This window comes from Vulpes vulpes, chromosome 6 (assembly GCF_048418805.1).
Source record: "Vulpes vulpes isolate BD-2025 chromosome 6, VulVul3, whole genome shotgun sequence".
Taxonomy (NCBI): Eukaryota; Metazoa; Chordata; class Mammalia; order Carnivora; family Canidae; genus Vulpes; species Vulpes vulpes.
Genome location: NC_132785.1, coordinates 26,888,965 through 26,916,809, shown reverse-complemented (window position 1 = coordinate 26,916,809; position 27,845 = coordinate 26,888,965). Strand labels below are relative to the sequence as shown.

General features: G+C 35.5%; 1 protein-coding gene across 7 annotated transcripts in view; it reads right to left on the bottom strand.

The window, feature by feature from the left end:
- The window catches only part of PIBF1 (progesterone immunomodulatory binding factor 1), a 191,886-nt gene that overhangs the window by 163,057 nt on the left and 984 nt on the right, over nt 1-27,845 (bottom strand). For all 7 annotated transcript variants that reach the window (XR_012002003.1, XR_012002002.1, XR_012002001.1 and 4 more), the window contains exons 2-5: nt 27,312-27,627; nt 19,221-19,321; nt 16,337-16,535; nt 13,594-13,713 (exon numbers count right to left, since the gene is read on the bottom strand). Coding sequence is in view for 3 of the 7 variants with exons in the window: in XM_026017692.2 (XP_025873477.1) it covers nt 13,594-13,713; nt 16,337-16,535; nt 19,221-19,321; nt 27,312-27,563 (672 nt within the window). In the remaining 4 variants the exon portion in view is untranslated. The remainder of the gene's footprint in view (nt 1-13,593; nt 13,714-16,336; nt 16,536-19,220; nt 19,322-27,311; nt 27,628-27,845) is intronic.

Sequence of the window (27,845 nt, the reverse complement as noted above, 5' to 3'; positions counted from 1 at the left end):
CATGTTAGTTAATAATGAGCAATCCAGTCTGTATCTGATTACTGTTTTAACAGGAAGAGGCTTTATTGTTTTCCCATTTAGGATAAAAATTTTTTGGTTAACATTTTGTTTGTAGCTATTTAAATATTTTTAATAGGAGTAGTCGCTAAATTTTATCATCTACGAATACAATCATATGGTTTTTCTCCTTCAACTTGTTGATATAATGCATTATCCTTTCTATTCTAGAACATACTTTAATGATAAAGTATTATTCTTTTGCTACAATGCTAGAATTCACTTTTGAACATTTTATTTAGAATTTTTGCATGTGTAGTAATAAGTCAAACTGATCTGTAGACTTGTTTTGCTTTTGCACTATCTTTCTCAGAGCTTCCCATCTTTTTCAATAGTTTGGTGTAGTTTAATTAACTATAATCAGCTCTCCTTGTGGAAATCAGCTGTGAACACATCTGGGTAATCCATCTGTGAATCTAGTAACTTCATCAGTAGTACATCTTTACTCACTTTATAATACCTCTCTGGTTATTTTTCTATTTAAGTTCTCCACTTCTGTCAGTTTCAGTCATCTATATTTTGTTGGGACATTTCACTTTCCTTTCAATTTTCAAGCTTATTATCATAGAGCTATATTTCCTTAACATCTCTAATAATTCCATGCTCCTTATTTTTATTGCTTCTTTTCCTGCTTTCTTAAAGTAACTACTGCATGTCTTTATTTTTCATCTTTCTAAGTACAGGCATTTTAAGGCTATAGATTTTCCTCTGGCACAGATTTAAATGTCTCAAGGATTTTGATATAACATGTTCTCATTTTCTTTGCTTTCTTGTCTATTTTTATTTTCTTTTTGATCTAAAAGATATATTTCTTAATTTCTCAGTAAATCTATTTCCCCTCACCTTTTAATTATCTCTAGTTTTACTAAGTAACTATAAAATCTGTATTTAAAGATTTATTATGGGGTATCTAGGTGGCTCAGTTGGTTAACCATCCGACTCTTGATTTCTGCTCAGGGTCATGAGATTAAGCCCCATATCAAGCTCTGAGCTAAGTGTGGAGCCTGCCTAAGAATCTTTCTCTCCTTGCATCCTCCCCACGCTCCCTGTGTGCTCAAACTCCCTCTCCTTCTCTTAAAAAAAAAATTGCTATTGAACTATGTGGTCAAATTTATACATGATTGTTTTGGAAACTTCCCATTGGCATATTAAAAATATTCTCTAGTTAAAGAATGTTAAACTTTGTATATATCAACTAATCAAAATTATTCACTGAATTAGTTCTTCTAGTCCTTACTTTTTTAATCTATTAAATCCATCCAATTCAGAAGGAATTAGAATATTAACTTTCCCAGCATCATTACAATTTGTCACTTGATATATAGAAGTTGGTGATTATATCTGGATACAAGCTGAGGTAAGGTCTCTCATGAGTCGTTTTCCCCTGTCATAGTATGATGATATACGATCTTGGCCATGGGGTTCAAATTGTATCTGCCACATTAGAAACCTAGGCTGTTTATTAGAATTGAGATTCTAGTTCTATTTTGGACCAAAAGAACCTATGGAGGTATCCATAAATCTAAATTTGAAGAAGTGCTTATTTATTTTAAATTTAATATAAAGAGACAAACTATTATTGTTTACTAATGAATTTGTTAGATGTTATAGGAAAATTATAACTGATAAATATCATCATAAACATGAAACTTAAAGAGGAATTTAAAATTTATCAGTTAGGTAGGCTAAAAAAGAAATTTTAGAAAACAGTTAATATCCTTGAAATATAAAAACCTGAATAACAAATACGTGTCATACCTCATTTTCATAGTTAAAATCAACTGGATTACTCACATATGAATACCTGAGATGAGCCTCAAGGTAATCTTGCAGAATTTTTCTCAACAAACATAACTACGTTCCTAAACAAGGAAGTTAACTTAAACAAAACACTCTTCTTGCTTCCTAGTTACCAAAGTTCTCAAAAGAAAAAAAATTTCACCATTTCCTCATGAAACTTTATAGCTTCATTAAGGGTAAACACATTAATGCCTTACATAGCACCGTTAACATTTCTTTTCTTTTGAAATGAAAGAAATATACTGAAATAATTCCACAATAGCAAAACAGCTACATGCAGTTTAGCTACATAATTGGACCAAAATTCTGACCTGCTATAAAGAGACTTCATAAATAGAAATTAAAAGTACAGTATTTATGAAAACACTAAGTATCATACACAAGCTTATCCACATTATACTCAAAATATGCTAAAATTAGACTAATTATTGATACTTATAAACAAACTCTAAGCTTGGAGTAGAAGATGAGCCCTACTTTCCAATGTTAGTATCTAGATACTGTTTCCAAATTTAATTGCAGATGTGGAAAAAAATTATAAAAAACGATCCCAGAAATCCACTAAAATTGGCACTTTAGGAAAAATGACTTCTTTTTTAAAGATTAAAAATAACTTACTACTAAATTTCTAAAGTAGTTTTCATGTCATATCTGCCATGAATCAGATTATAAAAACAAAAAAAGAAGCAACTGCATACTCATGAGGCTTTAACATCTAAATATTTTTGTTAGGTATAATCATGAAATCACTGTAATAATTGAGACACCCTTGATCTGAAAAATACAAGTTATGCCAGACAAGTTTGCTTTTATAATTCTTTCTTCCAGTTATAAATCTGAATTTTATTAGGGAAAAATAGTATTTGATTGGTTTTAGGCAGTGGATATGAAATAAGGAATATACATGAAAATAAGGTAACAATGTAACACTTTGGCCTTTAGGTCAAAAATGACAAGATTTTCTGAGTAACCAAACCTGGTTAAAGAAATAAGTGGATATATGCTGCCACCATGTGGTGAAAAAAATTAATTTTGGAAAATACTAACAATCTAGGAAGTCTTACTAAAGTAGGAAATGTCTTTCTAGCTGTCAGTCTCAAACTCAAATAACTAACAAATATCTTAATTTCTCTTAGTAAACCACAATAGAATTGTCATTATTGCTGTCATTTTTGAAGTATCTATATTTGTTGGCTACTGTTTCCTCTTTTAAATTTCTATTAATTTACTACTTGTTCTATGACATAGTACTTTATTGCATTTGTCTCAAGTTTATCCTCTTGAACTCAATCCACATTTGTATTGTGCTTTTATGAACTTCAGTCACATTTTTTCCTAGCTGTTGGTGTTTATTCAACACATCCTAGTTTTTATAGATCTTCAGAGAGTAAAGTCAGCTCCCTGATCACTAGATTTTAGTTTCTAAGCTCCGCACTCAATGGTTTTGTCAGGAGTTCAATAATTATTAAGAAGTAATAAAGTTACAGTGTTCAAAACTGCACATTTTTTCAAGATCTAGTAATATGTTTTATTTTGCTTCTAATATTTTTCTTAGTACTTTAATAGTGCCTGACATGTCATCATCCACGTCAGTACAAAGTCAAACATGTTGAGAAAAAGAGTCTCCCGTGGGGCTAAGACCCTTTTTAAACAAGTAAGGTGATCTCAAAGTCAAATATTCTACATGCATAGACTAGATTTTCTCATTCTTTATTTATGCTAAAAACAAGATTGTAAGGTGGTTCTCCTTCTGGTAATGGCTCTGTAAGTTCCCATCTGACCAATTCTACTGCAGAACAACTATAAATTCTGGACAAAATATAAAACAGGAAAGTTACCCAAGTCAGGTAGATTCTGGAGGAGAGTCTATCTGCACAAGAAAGAAGGGATCAGCACTTGAGAAGTTTCCTGATCTGAATTTGTTTTTTTAATGGTTTTTAGCTTGAAAGTAGGCCTACTCTGTACTAAGTTGGAGGTATAAAGGTGCAACAGAAAATATTTCATCTTTCTAGCTTAAAGAACAGAGAAGGGAACCTTGAGTTCTATGGATAATCTCTACTAAATCTCTGGCTGACCTCTGAACAACAGATGTGTAGGGGAGACCCAAGAAGCCATATACTAAGGCCAAAAAACTGAACTGAAATTTGCCATGCTGCCCAAGAGACAGAGTATGCACTTTGAATACAACCAAGTTAACTTCCTGCTAAAGCAAAAACAATGGCACTATCTAGAGGAACATAAAACGAAGTCTCCATAACCTAACAGTTACAATATTATGATCTAAGTTTACTCCATGTTTTAAATAAACAATTTAAAATTACTCAGCTTCTAAAACCAGGAAAATGTGACCCATTTTTAAAAGACAACTAACAGAGATCAACTTTGAGGTGACCCAGATTTTGGAATCAGCAACAGGCTTTAAAGTAGGGATTTAACTATTCCCAATGGTATAAAGAAAACCACGTTCACAATGAATTAAAAACTATAATAAGCTGAATGGAAATCTAGAAGTGAAAAATTCCACGCTTATTTTTTTTAAGATTTATGTATTTGAGAGAGTGAGCATGCACACGCATGCATGTGTGCACACAAATTGGTGGGGAGGGGCAGAGGGAAAGGGTGAGAAATCCCAAGCAGAATCCCCCTGGAACCCAATGCAGGGCTCGATTCCCACAAGCCTGAGATCATGACATGAGTGAAATCAAGAGTGTGATGCTTAACTGACTGAGCCCCCCAGGTGACCCGAAAAATTCCACTTTTAAATATTTACTGAGGAGAAATGAAAACATGCTCACACAAAAACCATATTCAAATGTTTGTAGCAGCTTCCTTTATAATGTCTCCAAGGTGGAAATAACTCAAATGTCCATCAACTGGTTAATGAATATATCCATATAATGGAATATTACTCAGTAATAAAAAGGAATGAATTATTAATACATGGAAAAAATGATCTGACAATTTCTCATATAACTAAACATGACTGGTAAACTGGATAGATACATATGTGATTAGGACAAGTGTAACTAAATGTTAATGGCAGAAATTAGGTGATAAGATACACCGGTGTTCACTATAAAATTCTTTGAAATCATCTATGCTTGAAAATTTTTATAATGAAATAGAAATATATTATACTTTCTGGGGCTGGTGACCAATTTTGAATGTGCTAATTTTGGGAATATAAGTTAAGAGGTTATAAAAAAGGAAAACACAAAGGTTATAATCAGCCCTCTTATCATCTGAGGTTGTCCTCCAATTTGCCTTCCTAATTTTGTATTTTACTACTAAGAAAAGTCTCCTATCTCCAAACTTGAGATTCTTCTCTGGGCTTCCTTTCTAACATAATGTGTTTTTTGTTTTGTCTTAAGGAGTAAGTTTTTTTTTTTTTTTAAATTTAAGATTTTGTTTATTTGATAGAGAATTTCAAGCAGACTCCCTGCTGAGTGCAGAGCCCAACATGGAGCTGGATCTCATGACCCTGAGATCATGACCTGAGCCGAAATCAAGAATCTGACACTCAACTGACTGAACCATCTAGGTGCCCCTCTAATATGATGTTTTAAAAGGTTAATATTGAGGGGCACCTGGGTGGCTCAGTTGGTTAACCATATGACTCTTGGTTTTGGCTCATCATGATCTCAGGGTCATGAGATCGAGCCCCATGCCAGGCTCTGCACTCAGAGCCTGCTTGAGATTCTTTCCCCCTCCTTTTCCCTTCCTTCCTGCTCTTCCCTCCCACTTGCATACACACACACTCTCTCCCTCAAATAAATACACAAATAAAATCTTAAAATGTTAAGTACTGAATAAGATTGGACTTAATAGTTATCTCTGGACAATACTTCTATTGTCATTTTTCATAAAGTTTCTTTTATTCCTACTTTCTGGCTTTCATCTTTCAAACACTGAAGAGAAGGTAATTCCCCAAGAGCTCATGGTAACAATTCTTAAGGAGTCTGTAAAATTTTTAAAACTAAAATTTAGTCTGTGAATGGCTTTTTGGAAGTCTACATATTCCATTTCCTATTTCCTTTTTATACATATGAACAATTATCACCCAGGTGAAATACTATATAGTTTGTTCATTTATATTCATTTATAAAATTTTTGCTTTGATCTTCTCCTATAGATTTACACTTGCTTAAATATTCAGTATCCTAATTTTCATGCATTCTACAAGCTCAGAACAGAAGTACGGTTGATCAGTTTGTAGTTACTGAAGTCCTTAGATTTTTGTGTTTTTAAAAAATAGTTTATTTATTTGACAGAGAAAGAGAGAGTGAGACAGTATATACAAGCAGGGGGAAAGTCAGAAGGAGAGGGAAAGGGAGAAACAGACTCCCCACTGAGCAAGGAGCCTGATGCAGGGCTCAATGCTAGGATCCTGACCTGAGCCAAAGGTAGATGATTCACTGACTGAGCCACCGAGGCTCCCCTGAAGTTCTTAGTTTCTAAGGACAGGTACACAATTTACCATCTCTGAAGCAATTTAATCTACTCTAACTGTTCTATTTGAATAATAAGATTACACATTTGCTGCACTGTAAAGTGGATCCTTGAAGTCCTTTTAAAATTCTTGGGTGAGTACAACCTAGTAATGTTTTTATTTTTTTTCCCCAAAGTTTACATTTTATTCCCCTTTAAAATTATGTAACATTGTATAGGAGACCCATGTTACCTCCCTTAAAATATCCAATCCTAAATATATATAGACAAAGACGTTTGCTGAGTTATTATATGAAGAAATCAAACAGTATAGAAATTTTGAATTATGACTTACTGAATATCGGTAACTTCATAGTGATTATAGCCGTTAACACCATGATCTTGTCCCAAGGCCTACAATGGCATTCTATCTTACTGCTTATTGAAGTAACACTTCCTTTCATTTTCAAATTTAGGAGAGTTCATAATTAATGGACACTATCTGTCACTGGATGCATTTTCAACTTGTCCATTATGAAATAAAATATTTATTCCCCTTAGGAAGGAATCCAGGTCTTCTCTCACAATAGTCCAAAATAATATTTACACTTTTGGATTAAGACCTAAATTAATGACACTATTAGAAAAGTAAAAAAAAAAAATTGCTATTCCTTTTGTATGTGATGGGCATTTTTGAGTTTCTCACTACCTCTAGCTACCAATAACAAATACATGTAACACACACAATGAAGAAGAAAGAAACATAAAATGCCACTGGGTAAAACGCACCAATATGAGAACATTTCAAGTAACAGAACCAAAAATGGAAATCTGCATTGAAGAACACTTTCATTGAGTGCTTTAAATAAACTAGATGCTTGCGAATATTTTAAAAAGTCATAGAGACAATGACTCTCATTGATGACAACTGAACTCTAGTAACCTGGCAATCTCTAGTACTTCTTCAACCCACCTCCTAATTCAATATTTTTTTTTTTATAAACTTCCTGTTTATAAACTTTCCTTTAATGATCATAATCCTCTCTACCTTTCTTACATGCGATTATGATCAAATTCTTCAGTTTTTAATTTTTAAAATATTTTTAAAATATTTTATTTATTTGAGAGAGGGGAGAGAGAGAACAAGCAGAGAGAGAGAGAGAGAGAGAGGGAGGGAAAGAGACAACAGGCAGAAGGAGCAGCCGACAGAGGAAGAGGGAGAAGCAGGCTCGCAGCTGAGCAGGGAGCCTGAGGCAGGGCTCCATCCTAGGACCCTGGGATGATGACCTAAGCGGAAGGCAGCTCTCAACCAACTGAGCCACCCAGGCATTCCTCTTCAGTTGTTTTTAAACTGAGTCCTACTTTTTGGTGAAAAGATCATATAAAATTAAAACTCAAGCCATTAAGAGATAAATCATCTCATTTTAGTGATAAAATTATTATTTTAAAAGCCATTATGTGGAATATGAAGATAAACTTCTTTAAAACTCACCAGGAGTAATTCAATCAACAAACACCTCTGTGTTCTCATACTTTCCCTCAGCTATATAATTACAGAAGCCTATATTACTGGCTATGCCCCAAACACAGATGACTCTTTAATCATATGGGTCACAGTGAAGTGGTAAGCCTTAAACACAAGTATACCCCAGTGTCCAACAGCACTGCTTACTTATATTGCTGGTAAGCAATTAGATGAATGTCTTTCTATTGTTCTTGACAATGAAAAAATTTCTGCATGTAGTTTACAGTATAATTTCATGTATATTAGTTGTGATTTCTCTCACCTTAAAAATAAAACAAACCCTTTTCACTCTACTTCCTCTGTCATCTTCAACCCTATCCCTTCGTTCCCCCATGCAATCAAAATCCCACAGAAAGAGCTGCCTAGACTTGTTTCCAATTTCTTTCCTTCCATTCACTCTTATATATACTGTAATCAAGCTTTCAATCTCATCAACTCCAATAGAACTACTCTTGACAAGGTTATCAATGACCCTATTAAATATAATGTGAATTCCCAGACTTCATCTTACTACACCTATAGACAACATTTGAAATAGCTGACTCTCCTTCTTGACAAACTTTTCTCCCTTGGTGTCTGGGACATGAAATTCTCTTGGTTTCATTGTCTCACTGATAAATCTTCCTTCTCTATTCTACAGTTTAATAATGAAGTGCCCTAGGGCCCTGGCCTTGGCCCTCTTCTCTGTAGTCACTCTCCTCTGGTGATCTCATCCTGTCTTTAAATATTATCTTTATGGGCAGCCCAGGTGGCTCAGCGGTTTAGCGCTGCCTTCAGTCCAGGGCATGACCCTGGAGACCCAGGATCGAGTCCCACGTCAGGCTCCCTGCATGGAGCCTGCTTCTCCCTCTGCCTGTGTCTCTCTCTCTCTCTCTCTCTCTCTCTCTCTGTGTCTCTATGAATAAATAAAATTTTAAAAAAAATATTATCTTTATGTTAACAACTTCCAAACATATAGCTTCCAAACTTCACACTTGTATATCCAAGTATTTCTAACTGTACAACCAACAGATCTTTAAAACTTGAACTCTGTTTTAACCCTAAATCTGCCTCACCCACAACCTACCCATCTTAACTGAATGCAAATCCATCCTTCGAGTTATTCAGTTCCAAAACCCTGGAAGTTAATTTGACTCCTATCTTTCTTTCATGTCCTCCATCCAATTCATCAGGAAATTCTAATGGCTCTACTTTTAAAATATATTCAGAATCCAAGCAGTTCATAGCACTTACACTGCTATCACCCGATCTGAAGCTCTATCACCTCTCACCAAGATTACTACAACAGTCTCATAACAAGTTTCTCTGCTTCCATCCTTAAAGCTCTATAGCCAATTCTCAGTAACAAAGCAAAACAAAACAAAACAAACTTCTGGGACATTAACAAAGTTCTTGAATACTCTTTCAGGGTCTACTATGTACCAGCCAGAATAATCCTTTTATAATATGTCAGATCATGTTACATCTCTTCCTAAAGTACTGCAATGCTTCCTTTCACTTAGGGTTAAAATCAAAGTCCTTACAGTGACTTCAACAAACCCATTACTTCTCTGATCTTACCTATTCTCTCCATTCAGTCATTCCAGTCATATTGGCTTCCTCATTGCTCCACAAACATCAAGGAACCCTCTTGCTTTTGCATTGACTGTTCCCTCTGCATGGAAGTTCTTCCTTGAGAACTTTGTTGTCTCCCTCACCTCCAAGTCTTTGTAAACTTCTAACCTCCTCAATGAGGCCTACTGGCTGACTCTATACAATTCTGAATATTTCTTCCCTGTTCTCCATGCAGCACTGATGTTTTTCTTTTATCCTTTGCAGTTTTCACCTTCTTCCTCTAAGATTTGCTTATTTATAATGTTTACTGTTTCCCTGTACTTTCTCTCTCTCTCTCTCTCTCTTTTTTTTAAAAGATTTCTTTAGAGAAAGAGTGACTGTGTGCAAGTGTGGGGGAGGAGGAGAGGAAGAGAGAATCTGCAGACTCCCTGCTGAGTGGGAGCCTAACTCGGGACTCAATCCCAGGACCCTGAGATCACGACCTGAGCTGAAATCCAGAGTCAGACACCTAACTGACTGAGCTGCCCAGGTACCCTTCCCTGTAATCTTTTAAAATATAAACTCTATGAGGCCAGAGATCATTGTTTTGTTTGCTGAGGTATCACAAGCACCTAGAACAATGCCTGCCACATAGCAGATGTAAAACAAATATTTACTAAATGAATTTCATTCTCATAATAATGACCATATGAAGAAGGTGTTATATATTTTCATCCTATTTGGTAGATGGAGAAGTTGTAAGACTAGGCGCAGAGAGAGTAGAGAAGACTAAGTTCTTTTATCCAATATCATCACACCATTGTCAAGTTGCAGAGATAGAACTCGAACTAGTATCTGTGAATTTTCCAAATACTAGAGCAGTAAATAATTTAACAATCATTTCAAAAAAATAAATCTGCCCTCACACAAAAATCCTCACAGTACACAGGTAAGCATAATTTTTTATTATTAAATATTATATTTATTGTTCACTATACCTTTGTAAGAAAGTCTTTCAACTTAAAAATAGTCAGTTTATTTTTCCTCAGTGTTGGGTAAATTGACCTGTATTAGCCCTTGATAGACCAGAAGAATCATACTTTATGGGTGACTTTAATATAAAAGTAATTCTATTTTATCTAAATCACAATCTCTTAATTTCTAAGACCTTTCAATAAGTAGACAACACACTGTTTAATTTTTTTCCTGACTGTGATTCAATTGTTTATATTATTATTAAATTTATGAGAAAGCCTGAGACAGAAAACTGTATTTTCAGCTAAGAGGTGATAAACCTTTAAGAAACAAACTTGTACCTGGAAGGGTTCTGTGTTGCTTAATTTCTTACTTTTTTTAAGATTTATTTTTTTCTGAGAAAGAGAGAGAGAGCGAGCACATGTATGCAGGCCAGCCAGGGGAGGGCAAAAAGGGAGAGGGAGAGAAACAGACTCTGCTGAGCACGGAGCCCAACGTGAGGCTTGATCTCACAGCCCTGAGATCATGACTGAGCCAAAATCAAGAGTCAGATGCTTAACCAAAACTAAGCAACCCAGGTGCCCCTGTGCTGGTTAATTTCTTGTGTCAATTGGCTGGGCCACAATACTCAAATATTTGGTCAAATACTATTTATTTTGTTTTTATTTTGGTCAAACACTATTATAAATATTTCTGTAATGGTATTTTTTAGATAAGATAAACACTATTTTTAAAAGATTTTATTTATTTATTTGAGAGAGAGAGAGATACAAGAGCATGAGAGAGAGAGAGCACAAGCATGGGTAGTGGCAGAGGGAGAGGGAGAAGCAGGCTCCCCACTGAGTAGGGAGCCAGACATGGGGCTCAATCCCAGGACCCTAGATCATGACCTGAGCAGAAGACAGAAGTTTAATGGACTAAGACACCCAGGTGCCCCAGAGATTAACATTTAATATAAAAAAGGGGTGGGGGAGGAAAACCATAAGAGATAATTATTAACCACAGAGAATAAACTGAGGGCTGCTAGAAGGGAGATGGGTAGGGGATAGGCTAAATGGGTGATGAGCATTAAGGAGGGCACTTGTGATGAGCACTGGGTGTTACATGTAAGTGAAGGATCACTAAATTTTACTTCTGAAACCAATATTACACTATATGTTAACTGGAATTTAAATAAAAACTTACACACACACACACACAAAAAAAAAAACAAATAATATTTAAACCAGTAGACTTTGAGTAAAGCCAATTACACTCAATAATGTGATGGGTCACATCTAATTAGCTGAACGTCATACTAAACTAAAGACTGACCTCCTCTGAGCAAGAGGTAATTTTGTCAGCAGACTGTCTTTGGACTTGAACTGCAATTCTCCCCTCAATCTCCAGCCTGCCAGTCTACCCCATCAGATTTTATTTTTATTTTATTTATTTTATTTTATTTTATTTTATTTTATTTTATTTTATTTTATTTTATTTTATTTTATTATTTTATTTTATTTATAAATTAATTTTTATTGGTGTTCAATTTACCAACATACAGAAAAACACCCAGTGCTCATCCCGTCAAGTCCCATCAGATTTTAGACTCATCAAGCCTCCACAATCATGTGAGCCAACTCCTTAAAACAAATCTTTCTCTCCAGATATCCATCGGTTCTATTTCTCTGAAGAATCCTAATGCAGGTTCACAAACAAAACTGTTTCTTTATTCAAGAGTTATAAGGGCACTAAAAACACTCAGGAACCCTATGAGTCAAACCAGTGTTAATTATCTATGTTTTCCTGTCAGTAAAATACTAAAAGTGTTATAAGCAAACAAAAATCTGGGATACAATGCCATTTTTACTGACCCTTGAGTCAAAGGATTTGCTTACCACATAGTAAAATAGTATCACATACTAATGATAATTCTAGAATTGTTAAGGTTTTTTTTTCTCTTTGGACCAAGGAATCATTTGTTCAAGAGAAACCAATCTTAGAATCCCCAATTGTTAAAATCATTTAAAAAGAGGTAGTTTGATATAAACAAGGTTAGGAAACTTTTCCAGCCCTTCTCCTAAAAAATAAGTCCTTGAGGGAAGCTAAGGTACCATGAGGTGCAATAGAACCAAGTTTGAAAACTCATTTAATAAACCCAATGAACCTTATGCTGCCATGACTACCACCATCCTGGGCATTCAGAAACAGATTAAATGATTTGGCCAAGACTACAAAAGTAACTACTAGCCAAACTGAGGCCTTCTAACTTTGTCCTTTATTATTTTGCACATTTTGTAAAAATAAAAAGCTATCTTTCTAAAATATGCAAAACACTTTACCTGCACAATGTGGCAGGTTAGCAGAAGAAACAAAAAACCCCAATAGAACCTTGTGGTAGGGTTCATATCGGCACATCTGCCTCTCTGGCATCATTCCTGCTGACTTCATCACTCCTATGAGGAGAGGAAGGAAGATAAGCCTTTGCCTGTAATATTGGCTACATTAATGACCTAAATAGATTTTGTCCAGCACTAACAGAGCAGCAAATTATGGCATCAAAATGTAAATTAAATTGTAATTACTTACTTCTGGATAATATATCTTTGGTAAAAGCTGCCCTTGAAATTGAACATAAAAAATTCTTATATGCAACTCTGCTAAAAAATACATTTTTACTTGCAAACAGAAACATGAGCAACTTAATGAAATGAACAAACAGGATTATTTCCTCCATTTGATAGAGCAGGAAACATTAAATGACTTATTCAATATCACACAGAAAAATAAAAGTGTCAAGCCATCATCTAAGGTTCTAACACTATAATCTACTAGAGTTTAAACTCTTGAAGGACAGACACTTTTCTGAGTTCACTGCTGCCAGCACATGGCACAGGACCATGCGCATCACTAGAGCTGATGCTTATACCAGTGCACATGCTCTGATAAAAACATTAGGAGAGCTAATGTATTTAATGAGGAAGCAAAATGATAACTGGATAGTGGCTCTCTTTCATATCACAAACAAGGCTAATTTGTAATAAAGAATCGAGAATGAAACAGTTATATCAAAAAAGCTCAACCATGAATTACAGGCCAATATCATAGACTTACTGTCAATCTTTAAGATGACTATTTCCAATTTAACCTTCCCACTACTTGAAAAGTCGTGTCGTCAGCATCTCCCAGTCCCATTTTCTATCATTGACTTTTATATTCCTGTTCACAAATCTTGAGGAACTTCCTAGAAAAAAACGTGGGAGTTTCTTCCCATCAGTGATCAAAATCATACAAACCTCTGTCAGTTGTTTCAATTGAGCCTTGTTTTCACTTAATTCTTCTGACAGGTCATTCTTTTTCACTTGCAGTTCACAGATTTCCTTCCTTAATGGATTCACTAGTTCATAGAATCGAATCTTTAAAAACAAAAATCAAATTAGTAAGCAGTTTCAGAATCCAAGTTACAATTAAAATTTGTTAATTTATAGTACCCTCAATTATGAGTGATAAAATTATTAAGGTAACAAAAGGAAGCTGTTTAGAAGTTTTGTATTATATGCCTGTATAATAAAGTTTTGTTTTGTTTGTACAAAACCAAAGCAAGGCAGTTGTTAACTGACCCTGACCACTAATAGTTTAGTAAGGCTTGATGTTCAATTAAGTTTCCTCAATGCCAAGATAATCTAAATCCTTGACCCTTGACACAGTGTCTCTTTCTTCTTCAATATCTATATCCCATTTACTGCTTACTCCCCATCTCCTACCACTGCTCACTCCACCCTATCTGCTTGTTACTTCCTGAACACATGAAGTGCTTGAGTTTTGCTCTATCTTCTGATAGAAGAATTCTTCCCATATACAAATGCATGGCTCATGCATTCACTCCTTTCAGGACTCTGATCAAATGTCACCCTATCAGTAAAGCCCTAATTCCTCTAACCTGATTTAAAATAGCCTGGTGACTGTTCCTATTCTCACTCCTGCTCTTTTCTTCATAGCATTTACAACAAACATTCTACATATTACTTTCAATTTATTGTCTGTATCATTCCACTTGAATGTAAGCTCATGAAAGAATTTTTGCCTGGTTTGTACACTGCTCTATCTCTACTGTCTAAACATAAGCCTACATCCTTAGCTCTTGTGAAGCTCTATTGCTACCATTGCTGTACAAGGGATAAACAAGATGAATCAAGAGATATCTTTTATATCAGTATTTCTATTTAGTTCAGACCTCTCTTCTCATTCATAATTCTCTCAGAGGAATTTGTCTGCCCTAATCTAGTAAAGTGTTCCATCTGACAATTTTCTATAAAATTAAGAAGCCATGAACAAATTAGGAAAAAGTACTTATTCCTATATATCAAATAGGCATGCAATCTGCAATTCCTTAATATATTGCTGAATTGTAAGAGTACCACATCTGGTAAGAGGCTAGTCCTTAACACAATGAATTTGTGTATAACTAACTAGTTAGGATAATACTATCTGTGAAAACAAAAGATAACAAAGAACATTAAAAAACCAGACAACAAAAATATGTGTAACTGCCACTAGTGGCATACTTGATATCTACTATATAGATAAAGTCACAACAGCACGTGAGAAATTTGATTTGTCCTGGACAGTACACTTTGGACAGAAAAAAATATATTTGAGCTATTTAAATAAAAATAAACAAATAGGAACACTTTGTTTTATATGAGATCATTAATCCAGAAACCTTAATGCAGGGGATCCCTGGGTGGCTCAGCGGTTTAGCGCCTGCCTTTGGCCCAGGGCGCGATCCTGGAGTCCCGGGATCAAGTCCCACATCAGGCTCCCTGCATGGAGCCTGCTTCTCCCTCTGCCTGTGTCTCTGCCTCTCTCTCCCCCTATGTCTATCATGAATAAATAAATAAAATCATTAAAAAAATTATTTAAAAAAAAAAAAAAAGAAACCTTAATGCAGTTGAGACCAACCACCACTCCCTCAAAAGTAATAGGTATATTTAATATTTACTATGTACTTATGATGTTCTTTTTTAAATTAAAAAATTTTTTTTATCTATTTGTTTATTATGTTCTAAGCACTCTGCTAAGCATTTCACATACATATTCCCAGTTAATCTTCACAATTACCTCAATAGAAAGGCACTATTATTATTATCAGTCTTTTCATATATGAAAAAGTTTAAGCCTCTAAGGGTGAAATGACATCTATATATGACAAACCAGCAGTTCTCAATGTGTGGTTTAGGAACCTCTGGTAACCACTCTGCCCCTCTGAGACCCTTTCAGGAAATTCATAAGATTAAAACTATTTTCCTAATAATACTAAGATTTTTTTTTACCTGTTTTATTCTCATTCCCTTATGCTTGTTCAGTGGTGTTTGCCAGTGGCTACCTAATTGACGTGCAAGGAGATCACTGCCTTTAAGGTTAATAGAGTGTGCTTACGTATTCTTGTGTTTAAAAATGTCTTAGTGTTAATTTTCAATATGGTAAATAGTAATAGATACTGCACATATAAACAAAAGCTTCTTGGCATCCTTAGTAATTTTGTGAATGTAAAGGGATGCTGATATCAAAAACTTAAGACTACTGCCATATATGAATTCCATGTGTAGACTTGTATAACCAACACTGCAATACATCCTGAACTAGACGGACCACAAAGATCTCCTTCATCCTACCACTTTATAATCACACCAATTCCTCTCTTCTCTACTCTCCCTACCCACTGGCTACCACTAATCTGTTATCAGTATAATTTCTCATTTTGAGAACATTATAAACCAACAGTTCATGATAAAATGATTCATTTCTATGGACTATATAGCCATTAACTTCATAATCCTATTTATTGCTTGACTTTGAAGATCAATGATCAAGACCCTTTAAAATTTGGTGATCTGAACACCACTCACCATTTTCAGATCAGGGCCACAAAAATAAAACAATTTATCAAATGGATACTTTGAAGGTATGGCTATTACATAAATGGCAAATTCTAAGTTGAAAACATGCAGTTTTTTTAAAATGATATAACACACTTACAGATACATATTCAGGAATAGAAAGCTGATCTTCAGGAAAACCTTTTAGTTTCATATATTGCTCTTCTGTCAGCTCAAAGTCACGGAGGTTTCGACGAATATCTCCCGCCTTCTCTCTTAGCTGAGTATTTGTCTCTTCTAGTTGTTTCTGTCTCAATAAAATCGTTTCCATTTCTTGTTTCATTAGTTCTTGATATTTTCTACATTAGGAAAGAATTTATGGCAAGCTTAAAAAAATCTTTGAGATTTAATTTTCTCAAACTTACCTTTTTATAGTAACACAAAAATAGGAAGTGAGAAGCTCTCTAGTATTTTTGGCTCCAGCTAATTGTTTATTTACTTAACTAGTTAAACACGAAATGACAATTCTATACTCATTATTAAATATGCAGCCACATAAATTGTTAAATAGAAAATTGATATTCTTAAGGAATAACTTTCAAAATTCAAATTATAAAATTATATACTTCCTCTGCTTAAGGTTTAAGTTTTACACATCTTATTTACACAAAATAAGTTTTACTCATTTTCATTTCTTTTTTATCCATGTACTTTATGGTCTACAGCTTGAAGACGGCAAAACTGAACCACTATAAAGTATTCATTTAACCAATGAGGTAATGAAAAGAGTAATCTGTAAATAATCATTCTCAAAGAATACATGTAGCAGACATTGCTATCATTAGTTACATATTCAAAGATTTTGAGCAGGAAGGGACAATGGATTCTTTCCCCTTCCTACTGTATCACAACCATCAACATACAAATATGCTGTTATATCTCCTATCTTTAAAAAAATGGACAGTGACCCCATTTCACTGCCCTCTCTATTTGCCTCTCCATAAAACAAAACTTCTAGAAAGTTGTCTATATTCACTCTCTCTGATGCCCTTCCTCTTAAACTCATGCCAATTAGGTTTTCATCTTTCCTACTCAAATCTCAAGGTTGCCAATGATATCCAAATTGCTAATGATCAATTCTCGTTCTTTTCAGCCATAATTAAAGGATTACTGGACACAATTGCTCTCTTCTTCCTTTATACACTTTCTTCACCTGGCTTCCAAGTCCCTATACTCTTGTCATTTGTTTCCCATTTTACCAGTGGTATTATCTCAATTTCCTTTTTGTGGTTTACCTTAATATTAGGAGTATTTGGCCCTCTTCTCTCTATATATTTATTACCTTTGGGAATTCATCCAGTCTTATGACCTAAATATGTTCTATCTATATCTTAATGACTTCCAGATTTATAACTCTTTTTTTTTTTTTAATTTTATTTACTTATGATAGGCACACAGTGAGAGAGAGAGAAGCAGAGACACAGGCAGAGGGAGAAGCAGGCTCCATGCACCGGGAGCCCGACGTGGGATTCGATCCCGGGTCTCCAGGATCGCGCCCTGGGCCAAAGGCAGGCGCTAAACCGCTGCGCCACCCAGGGATCCCCAGATTTATAACTCTTGACCAAACTCTTCAAATACCTACACATGGGTTTCTAAGAAGACAACTCTAACTGAACATGTCCCAAAGTGAACTCCTACTCTTCACTCACAAACCAATTCCATTGTGGTTTCCCTATCCCTTAGTTGACAGCAATTCCACCCTTTCATTTATTCAAACCAAAAATGTTGCGATAATCCTTGACTCTTTATCTCTTGAACCTCACATGTAATTCATTAAGATATCAGCTCAACCTTCAAGATATATTCAAAATCCAACTACCTTTTACCAGCATCAGCTAACAAGATTATTGCAATAGCCTCTTCTTAACTGCCCTTTCAACATCACTTACTCTGAAAATGCCTCAAGAATTAGAGTAGAAGCCCTACCACTGAATGCAGTGGTTTCCAAAGCATTGTCTCCAGACTAGTGGCATCAGAATCACCTGAGAACTTGGTGGAAATACAGATTCTCACAGCTCTCACCCCAAATCAGAGTATCACAGGGTGGGACCCAACAATCCTTTTTTAATAAGACCTCCAGATGGTTCTGATGCATACTGAAGTTTCAGAACTACTGATCCAATGTTATAGTGCCTAGTAACTGATCAGATAATCTTTTAAAATATCAGTTAAATAGTGACATCTTATACAGAGAAAAGAGAAGCACTTTACAACACATTTACATTTACTTCTAATTAACACACATAATTAACATTTGTCAAATTTTCTATGTAGATTTTTTTAAATACAAAGGTATGCTTTGCTTTTGTGTAAGTCATTGTTGGGAAGAAACCTGAGAGGATGCTTTCTATGGATTTGTTTGGTTTTTGCTCCCAACTTTTAAATCTGTCTTGCTCTCACTTAATTTGATGATTTTTTTTTAGTCACTCACTTTTATTAAGTCATTCTAAAGAATTCATTATAGTTTTCATAGAAATAGCAGTATCTTTTTTTCCACTCCTATTTTATTGTTTACGTAACTCTTAATAAATTATGTAAGTATAGCCAAGTGCAACTGTCACAGGCATATTTGAGAGTAAATACAATGGACCCTTAGTAGACAACTGAGCTGGACGAAAGAATGTAGGTAAGAGAGAAGATAATTCATACCTGCAGATTGAAATGGGCCATGAGAATTAGTGTGCTTGACAGAGCCAATGAAGAAAGGTTACTTCAGATAACAGGTTCAGTAATGGTGAGCTTAGAGAACGTCCATTTTCATTTATGGACTGCCTACCTCAGCAATGTCTGTTGAATGAATTCTGATTTTTTGTATCTTATGTACTGTATCAAGTAACCAACTTTTTTTGTTGGCCTAGATATAAAAATGATTACCATCACGGACTTAAAATTTCTCTTTTAGTTTACGATTGCATGCATGAACAAGCAATGAAATTACTTTTAATGGCTCAATAGGTATTATTGTTTTTTAAAAACTTTCTTACTTGGCATCCTTTTGTTGAAAAGTCAATTGATTGTCCAATCTCAATGTCAGTAGCTGCTTCTGGTGAAGTGCATCATTTAGTTTCTCCTCCAATTCTTCAATCTTAGTAAAGAGAAAGAGGTAAATTATGTGGTCAACTTCCAAATTTATCACTAAAAATGTCTGAAAAATACTAAATGTAAAAAAAAGAAAAAAATGTTTAAAAGAAACAGGCTAGGGCAGCCCGGGTAGCTCAGCAGTTTAGCACCACCTTCAGCCCAGGGCGGGATCCTGGAGACATGGGATCCTGGAGACCCTGGATCGAGTCCCAAGTCAGGCTCCCTGCATGGAGCCTGCTTCTCCCTCTGCCTGTGTCTCTGCCCCTCTCTCTCTTTCTCTCTGTGTCTCTAATGAAAAAAAAAAAAAGAAAGAAACAGGCTAAAGATAGGTAGAGGTTCCTCTGCAATGGTTATATTAACAAATTACAAAGTCTGCATACAAATGGTTTTCAAACTGTGCTATAGACTGCTGCTACATATACCGTTTTTCGCCAGGCTGTCATCAGACTTTTTCCTCTTAACCCACTCTCATTGAGAAGCCCACTAACAACTGGGATTTTATTTTGGTGCCTCACCCAGGTAATTATTTCTCACTAGACCTGCATTTGTCCCCTTGATCCATATATCTCCAAATGAATACTCCATGGATGACATCACAAATGTCCAAAAGAAAACTAGCCCTCAGCCTCACCTAATCGTACATTTCTTGCATCTCCTCAGTCTCCAATGCAAAAACACCCAAGTCATATTTGATGTCTACTTCTCCCTCACCACTTTTTCTAATCAGACACCATTTTGTTGTTGTTGTTGTTGACTTCATAAATAGCTGTCAAAACTGCTCAGTCCTCTTTGATATCTGCTGACAAGTCTTCAGTTAGATCTCTATCAGTCACCTCTCACCAGGAGTGTTTCCTTATACCCAGTTTTGTCAATCTCCAAATTTATCTTTCTTTTCAAAAATATTATTAAAAATTTATTTCCCCAGTTTTAGATGCTTCAGAGGATCGTCATTATTTTCTTTTTTTTTAAAGGAAAGTTTTTTTTTTTAAAGATTTTATTTATTTATTCATGAGAGACACACACAGAGAGAGAGAGAGAGAGAGACAGAGACACAGGCAGAGGGAGAAGCAGGCTCCATGCAAGGAGCCTGATGTGGGACTCGATCCTGGATCTCTAGGATCACACCCCAGGCTGCAGGCGGCGCTAAACTGCTGCGCCACCGGGACTGCCCACTATTTTCGAAAAAAATTCAGACTCATGGCATAATGTACTAGTACTTCTTGATCTGGCCCCTGGCAGCTCCTTCCTTCTCTTGTCACTAGCTTAAAAGGATACTCTCTCTTCCAGGCAAAGTAAGTGCTTGTCATTCTTCAAATATGCTGTAGTCCCTCTTAAGCCTCTATGCACTTCGGTTTTGTTCTTAGCCTAATTAAAAAATTCTTTTCTCTTTCCCTCTTAACCCAGGCAATTCTCGTTCATATTTTAAAATAGATTAATAGTCAATCTTTAATATAGTCAAGTAGATTCCTCTTGCATCAACAAATTCCCCATCTCTACTTGAGATCATTCCTGTCATTAAGCAAACTACTTCTATCTTCCACTAAAAAGAACAGTATACTCCCTTGATCACACCACTCCCTATACTAATGTACCATTTTTCTGCTCACCATTAGAGCGAACCTCAATAAGCGAAACCTCAATATTTTATCCCATAATATTCCAATAAAAGTACTCTGAATCACCTCTTTAATACTCAGTCTGATGGTAATTTCAGTATATTTATCTTAATTGACAAACATGATTTGACAGAGCAGACAATTCTATCTTATCTTGGATTCTATCCTCCAGACCCACTAACCACTCGTAGGCTTCTCAGGCTCCTTTGCTAGATTCTCTTCCTCTAGCCTATTTCTAAATGTTGGGACTCCCCTTCACATGGTTTGGGGCCCTCTGCTCTCACCAGATAATGTCATCTAATCCCATAGCTTTAAGTGCCATCTATACACTGACGCATATTATAAATACACAGCACACACACACACACACACACACACACACAGTCATGGACTCGTCCCTCAACTTTAAATCGACAATTCTGTTTTGGAGTATAACAGGAACCTAAAGTTTAACATGTTCAAATGGAACTTAAATTTTACTTTCCAGATAAGTCTTCTGCCAGTCTTCCATTTCTCAATAAATGGCTCCAGTAGATGAAGCCAAAAACTGAGTCTTACATAAGGCAATAACCCAATTAACTGTCTTCTGCCTCTACCTTACCTGCCCTTGGTTTATTACTTCAGTGATATTCTGAACCAAAAATAAGGGTCTCTAATTCTAATTGCCTAAAACCTGCTAGTGGCTTCTATGATTACACAGTCTAAAGCAAGGGTAAATAGCAATGGCAATGGGGCAAATCAAGCTCATGTCCTCTGTATAGCCCATGAACTAATAGGTTTTACATCTGGAAAGGGTTAAAAAAACAAAGAATATGTGGTAGACCACATATGGCCTGCAAAACATAAAATATTTCTTGTCTGGCCTTTACAGAAAAAGTTTGCTGACTTCTTATCTACAGTAGAAAACTCCCATTGCTAAGTGATGCTGTGTCACAGGACCTTGAAAATCTTCCATTTGTTTTTTGATCATGTCAAAATGCGATCTACATAAAAAGGGGACTGCCATATTCAGTTATAGGAATATGCCTTAATGAATATCTCAAATCAACAAAAGACAACCACATTCCTCATAATTATTATTTTGCAAATCAAGAATACTGTTACTACAAGGACAGAAACTTCTTCTCTTTCCAGGGTTATAATTTTCACAATTTTAATTGACTTCTAAATTATGTTCCTTAACTCTGAGATAATCAAACTGGGAAGATGCACCCCTTCATTTATTTCCCAAGTAATGAGGTACCCATATATCTCAAGTGAAAGACTTTCTAGCATTTAGAAATTGACAGGCATGAAGAATGAAGAGGAAAGGAACAAAGAAATAAAGGAAGGAAGGAGATTTAGGCATCAATGGGCAGGGATAAAATGGAAAGCTGGCAATTCTCTAGAATCAGGACATTAGACCTAAGCTGTTACCCTTTTAAGTTCTCTCAGGGAGCAAGAGGGAAGTGGGAATCAACACTTTTAAGTTCCCTTGGAGAAATCTGTTCTTGTTTTTAGAAATGGAGAAATCAAATCAACATGGATCAAGACATTCCTAGTAAAAAACTATATTAGTAACGAACTGTTACAAACGTAAAAATGGTGAAAAGACTTTAGACCACATAGATTCACAGACTTCCTAACTTAAAAAGACTGTGATGAGTAGAAAAAATTTTGCTGCTTGTCTCCCAACACAAAGTCTTCTTTCTAATGTAACTCTGACTTTTATTTGTGACAATACTGTATCCAGTTAAATACTTAACATTTCCCAGCTTCCCACACTCCTTGCTGCAAGGGGTGGTCCTGCTATATACTTTTAGTTTACTGCAGTCACTGGCTTGAGCTTCTGGGAAAGCTGTTTAAAAGGAATGAGTCCTTCCTAGGGCTTTTGGGTGTCTCAGTTGGTTACGTATCTGACTCTTGGTTTCAGTTTAGGTCCTGATCTTGAGGTAGTGAGATCGAGCCCTGAGTGATGCTCCATGCTCAGCCAGGAGTCTGCTTCAGATTCTCTTTCCATTTCCCTCTCCTTCCTCCTCTGGCCCTCCCCCTGGTTGCACTTGTGTGAGCATGCTCTCATCTCTCTCTCTTAAATAAATAATAAAAACCTTAAAAAGAAATAAAAATAAATTAAAGGGATTGACTCCTTTGGCATGTGCCTCATTTTCCCATTACCCTTCACCTTATTTCTTCTGCGTGTAACATGGATATAATACTAGAGATAGAGCAGCCATTTGTGACTTTGAGGTGAAAAGCACATGCTTAAAACAGCTGTGCATAAGGATAAAAGGAGCCTGGGTTCCTAACAATATCAAGGAGCAACCACCCCAAATCTAAATTAGCTACTTTCAGATCCACCCCAAATCTAAATTAGCTACTTTCAGATTCCTGTTAAACCAGAGAAAGAAAATCATTCTCCTGTTTTACAATCAGCCACCATTTTCTAAGCCTCGGTACTAGCAGCTGAACTTCATCCCCAGAACACTGCACAGCTGGTTCAACCTCTTTCCACATCAAAAATACCTATATCATGATACTTGGCCATTCAAGACCACTTGAATGCTTCCAATGACAGGAAGCTCAGTAACATAAATCAGGCCATTTAAATGTTAATAGCAAGTATAGATTTACAGTCAGCAGAGATCTACTTTTTCTGTGACTTCTATTATCTATAGTCTGGTGAGGGAAATTTATTTTTAATAATGCTAGATGTGGTATATATGTACAATGGAATATTACTTAGCCATCAAAAATGAACTCTTGCCATTTGCAAGGACATGCATGGAACTAAAAGATTATGCTAGGTGAAACCAATCAGAGAAAGACAATTATATGATTTCACTAATGGAATTTAAGAGACAAAACAGAGGATCATAGGAGAAGGGAGAGAAAAATAAGAAAAAACAGAGAGAGAGGCAAATCATCAGAAACTCTTTACAGGAAACAAACAGGGTTGCTGGAGGGGAGGTTAGTGGGGGCGGGGATGGGGTAACTGGGTCATTAAGGAAGGCATGTAATGTAATGAGCACTAGATGTTATGTGCAACTGATGAATCACTAAACTCTACCTCTGAAACTAATAAAAAATAATGCTAAAAAATGAGATTTTCATCTTTGTATCCCCATTGCTCAATGCACTGGTAAGCTCTGGAGAATAAATGGCCAAAAATTATGTTCCTTCATTGATCCCAGGCTGGCTCTTACTTTTTCACATTTTATGTCTCTGAAACTGGAATGCATCTTACAATCTACAGTACATAACAGTTTAACTTGGCAGTTTTTAATCTCACTGCTACAAGTAATTGTTCACTTTACAATCAAGCTGTCTTGGATTTGATGAATTATGGAAGACTAATTCTTTTACTGTATAATATTTCTCCATGTATTTGACAGCAGACAACCTACTCCCAAGGGGTCTCTAAGCAAAACAACCCTAGTGCTCATGGACCAAAAAACACGGGAATGTAGAGTAGGCAGCTATTCTGGAGAGTATTTTGACAGCACACTCAGTTTAATTAAGTATGCATATACCCTGTGAGCCAAAAATTCTATTTTTCAGTATACATGTCAAAGATGTTCACATAGGTTCAGAAGAGAAATGTTTATAGAAGGCCCATATTGCACATGGTAGCAAAAAGTTGGGAGGCAATCCAGGTGCCTATTTCTGTGGTAGTGGATGGATAGACAGGTAGACACACACACACACACACACACACACACACACACAGAATTGCACAGAAATTAGAAGCAGAAAACTAGATATACACATAGTAACATCAATGATTTTTAAAATAGCACTGAGTTGGGAAAAAACTATAAAAGAGATAAACCCTAAAACAAAGCATGCAATTTACATTTATTTAAAGGAAGAAAATAAGAAAAATACCCATTATCAAGAACAAATGTAAAAAAAAACCCCATTAAAATAGATAATAGATAGAGAAAGGGAAATGAACTATGAGAATACAAAGAATATACAACAGAAAAAGTGGCTGTGGCATGGATCAATAATGATTAGGTGGCATAAACTCAGGACTATGACTAATTCAGTCTTCTACATTTGCGGTTTAACTAGAAAACTACAATAAAAAACTGTACTAAGCACCATGTGGTACAAAAATAATAATATAGTTCTGAGTAAGTATATCTATCAGCTTGTGTGCATTGATTAATCTTTCCAAGAAATGCATGAAGTATATAAAAGTTGAGGGATTTGCCCAAAGTAACTAACTATTGGGGCTGGAGTTCATATCCAAACTGTGTGTATCTAGAACTGTAGCTCTGATCTGTTACACTATAGAGTCCCTCATGGATAAGCCACCATTTCTAAAATATAAATCTCACACTTCAAAAAGGAGAGAAGCCATTTACAACCAAGCACAAGCAAGTTGAAAAAAATAAAAGTAGCCTAAAAAAATGTAAATTTGGATGTGATATGTAGTTGGCACTCAATAAAATGTCTGTTGACTGAGTGGGTTAATGAATGGGATATTACCTCTGCTTTCTACAGTGAGTTGGATCTATAGAGATTTTGAGGGGCAGAGATATGTGAGCCAGTAGCACCGTGAGAGTCCACCTGAGGAGTAACAGCAATATGAGTAAACCACTAGATACAATGACAAAATACCAAGTGGCCTAATCTAGACCAAGTCAGCTAGGTAGGTAACTATACAGGCAACCTAAGAAAATGTTAGGAGCTTTCATTTGGGTAGAATACAGTATTAGATTTCTTGGTTTGAATCCTACCTGGCTCCATCACTTCCATCTAAATGGCCTTGGTATGCTATTAACCACTTGTGATTCTGTTTTATCAAGAGCAAAATGGGGTTCAGTCCCTCATTTAGGGTAGTTGAGCACTTAAGACATGACAGCAATTATTCTAAGCACTGGAGATATGTGAGTACAAAGAAATCCCTGTCCTCATGAACTTTAAGTCTATTAAGAGAGACAAATACCAAAACAAAGCCAGGTTGTCCTATGAACACATATATAAGGCACAGGGAATAAAGGAGGTGAAACATGAGGATATTATTTTAATAGACAATAGCAACAATAACTAATAGTTTGTGCTCAGGAACTAGTCTAACTTATTTTATTGATTCATTTAATATTAAAGGCAGGGGAGATCCTCCCTAAAAACACTTATACCTCACAGAGTTGTGAGGTTTAAATGAGGTAACACATGAAAAGCTCATAAAACAGTGTCTGGCAAAGAACAAACCCTCAATAAATGTTAGCCATTAATATTTCTAATAACTGTATCTAAATGATTTCTTTACTCATTAAGATCCTGGACACCTAGGCCATAGGACACTTCATTTTTCTAAAGAGGCACAGTCAACAATTTTTCTAGCAGCAAGATACTACAATGTATTAGCATGGTTGACAAGAACTAAAATAGAAAGCTGACTTAACAAAAACAGCAAAATGGGGGGTAGTGTTTAGGAAGAGGTGGGATCAAGAGCAAAAGAAAACATTTATTATTGGAAAGAAAAATAATTCTCTTTTTTTTTAGAAAAAAATTTTCTCAGAGACAGAAGTAGTAAGAGCTAAAAAGTGTCTCCTGTCTTTTTGAAATCACTATAAATTTCTTAGAACTAATCACAACTTTACCAAGTCTTACGTAAAATACTCCATAACTATAGAAACCACACAAGCCATAAAACAAAACAAAACAAAACAAAACAAAACAAAAACCCCCAAGCTCTAGGACATCCCTTCCTCTTTGGCAAACACCACTCGTTAAACACCGTGATAACTGAATGTATGCTTGGTACTACGACACAGTAACAAAACTAAATACCAAAGAAACTAAATCTCCAGGGCAGAGGACTATACAAACTCAATAATCTAATTATGATCTTGATTCTCACAATCAAACTAGTCACATCAGCGTTAATTCTCAATGAAGCTGAAAACAACTTAGATATATCTCACACATGCTAGATTTAAAAAATTGAGCTATAGGGCAGCCCGGGCGGCTCAGCAGTTTAGCGCTGCCTTCAGCCCAGGGACTGATCCTGGAGACGGGGGATGGAGTCCCGCGTCAGGCTCCCTGCATGGAGCCTGCTTCTCCCTCTGCCTGTGTCTCTGCCCCGCCCCTCCCATGAATGGATAAAATCTTTGGAAAAAAAAAATTGATCCTATATAAGCAATTCATCTGCACCCAACTTCAAAATCATCCCCTCTTTCAGGACTTTTTAATTTAGTGTACAGAAATAAAATTCATTACCTTTCTCCTTCCAAAAATCTTTTTTAAACTGTGCAAGAAAATATGATTTTCTTCTTGAAATGATAAATCCATCATTTCAAGTTCAGATTACATAAATGTTTAATTCTTATTCTTTTGAAGTTTGAAGACAATAAAGCATAAAGATAACAAAAATCACGCCAATCTTACCTTTGTAAGATAATCCACTTTCAAGTTGTCTATCATCATATTTTTCTGAGACAGCTCTATTTTCAGTAACTGAATATTATGAAGCAGTTCTTTACGTTCAATGAGTTGCTGGGTGATTTTGATTTTACCATCTCGCTCTTCTGATGACGAAATATCATCCGTAGGAACTGTTGTTTCTAAACTAATATCTTCAGATTCCAGAGAACTAGAGATGTTCACTTTTTTTGACGCCCTGGCAATTTTTCGAGACATTTTTTTTCTTCTTTTTTTTTAAAAACTATGAATTCGTTTTCTTCTCCAACTCTATTTCAGCTTTCTGTAGGTTAAAAAAAAAATATATATGTATATATTAATTGAAGTGTACTCAAACATTCTCTACGGAAAGCATAAGTATATTAAAAAGATACCAAGGACTGCCTAAGTAGGTATTAGACAATCCGGAGGACCAGATTAGTAAACCGCTGCTCAAGTCAAACATATTAAATCAAGCTCATTAAATCCTACTAAGCCTTTGTCCTTAATGAATCCAAAGAC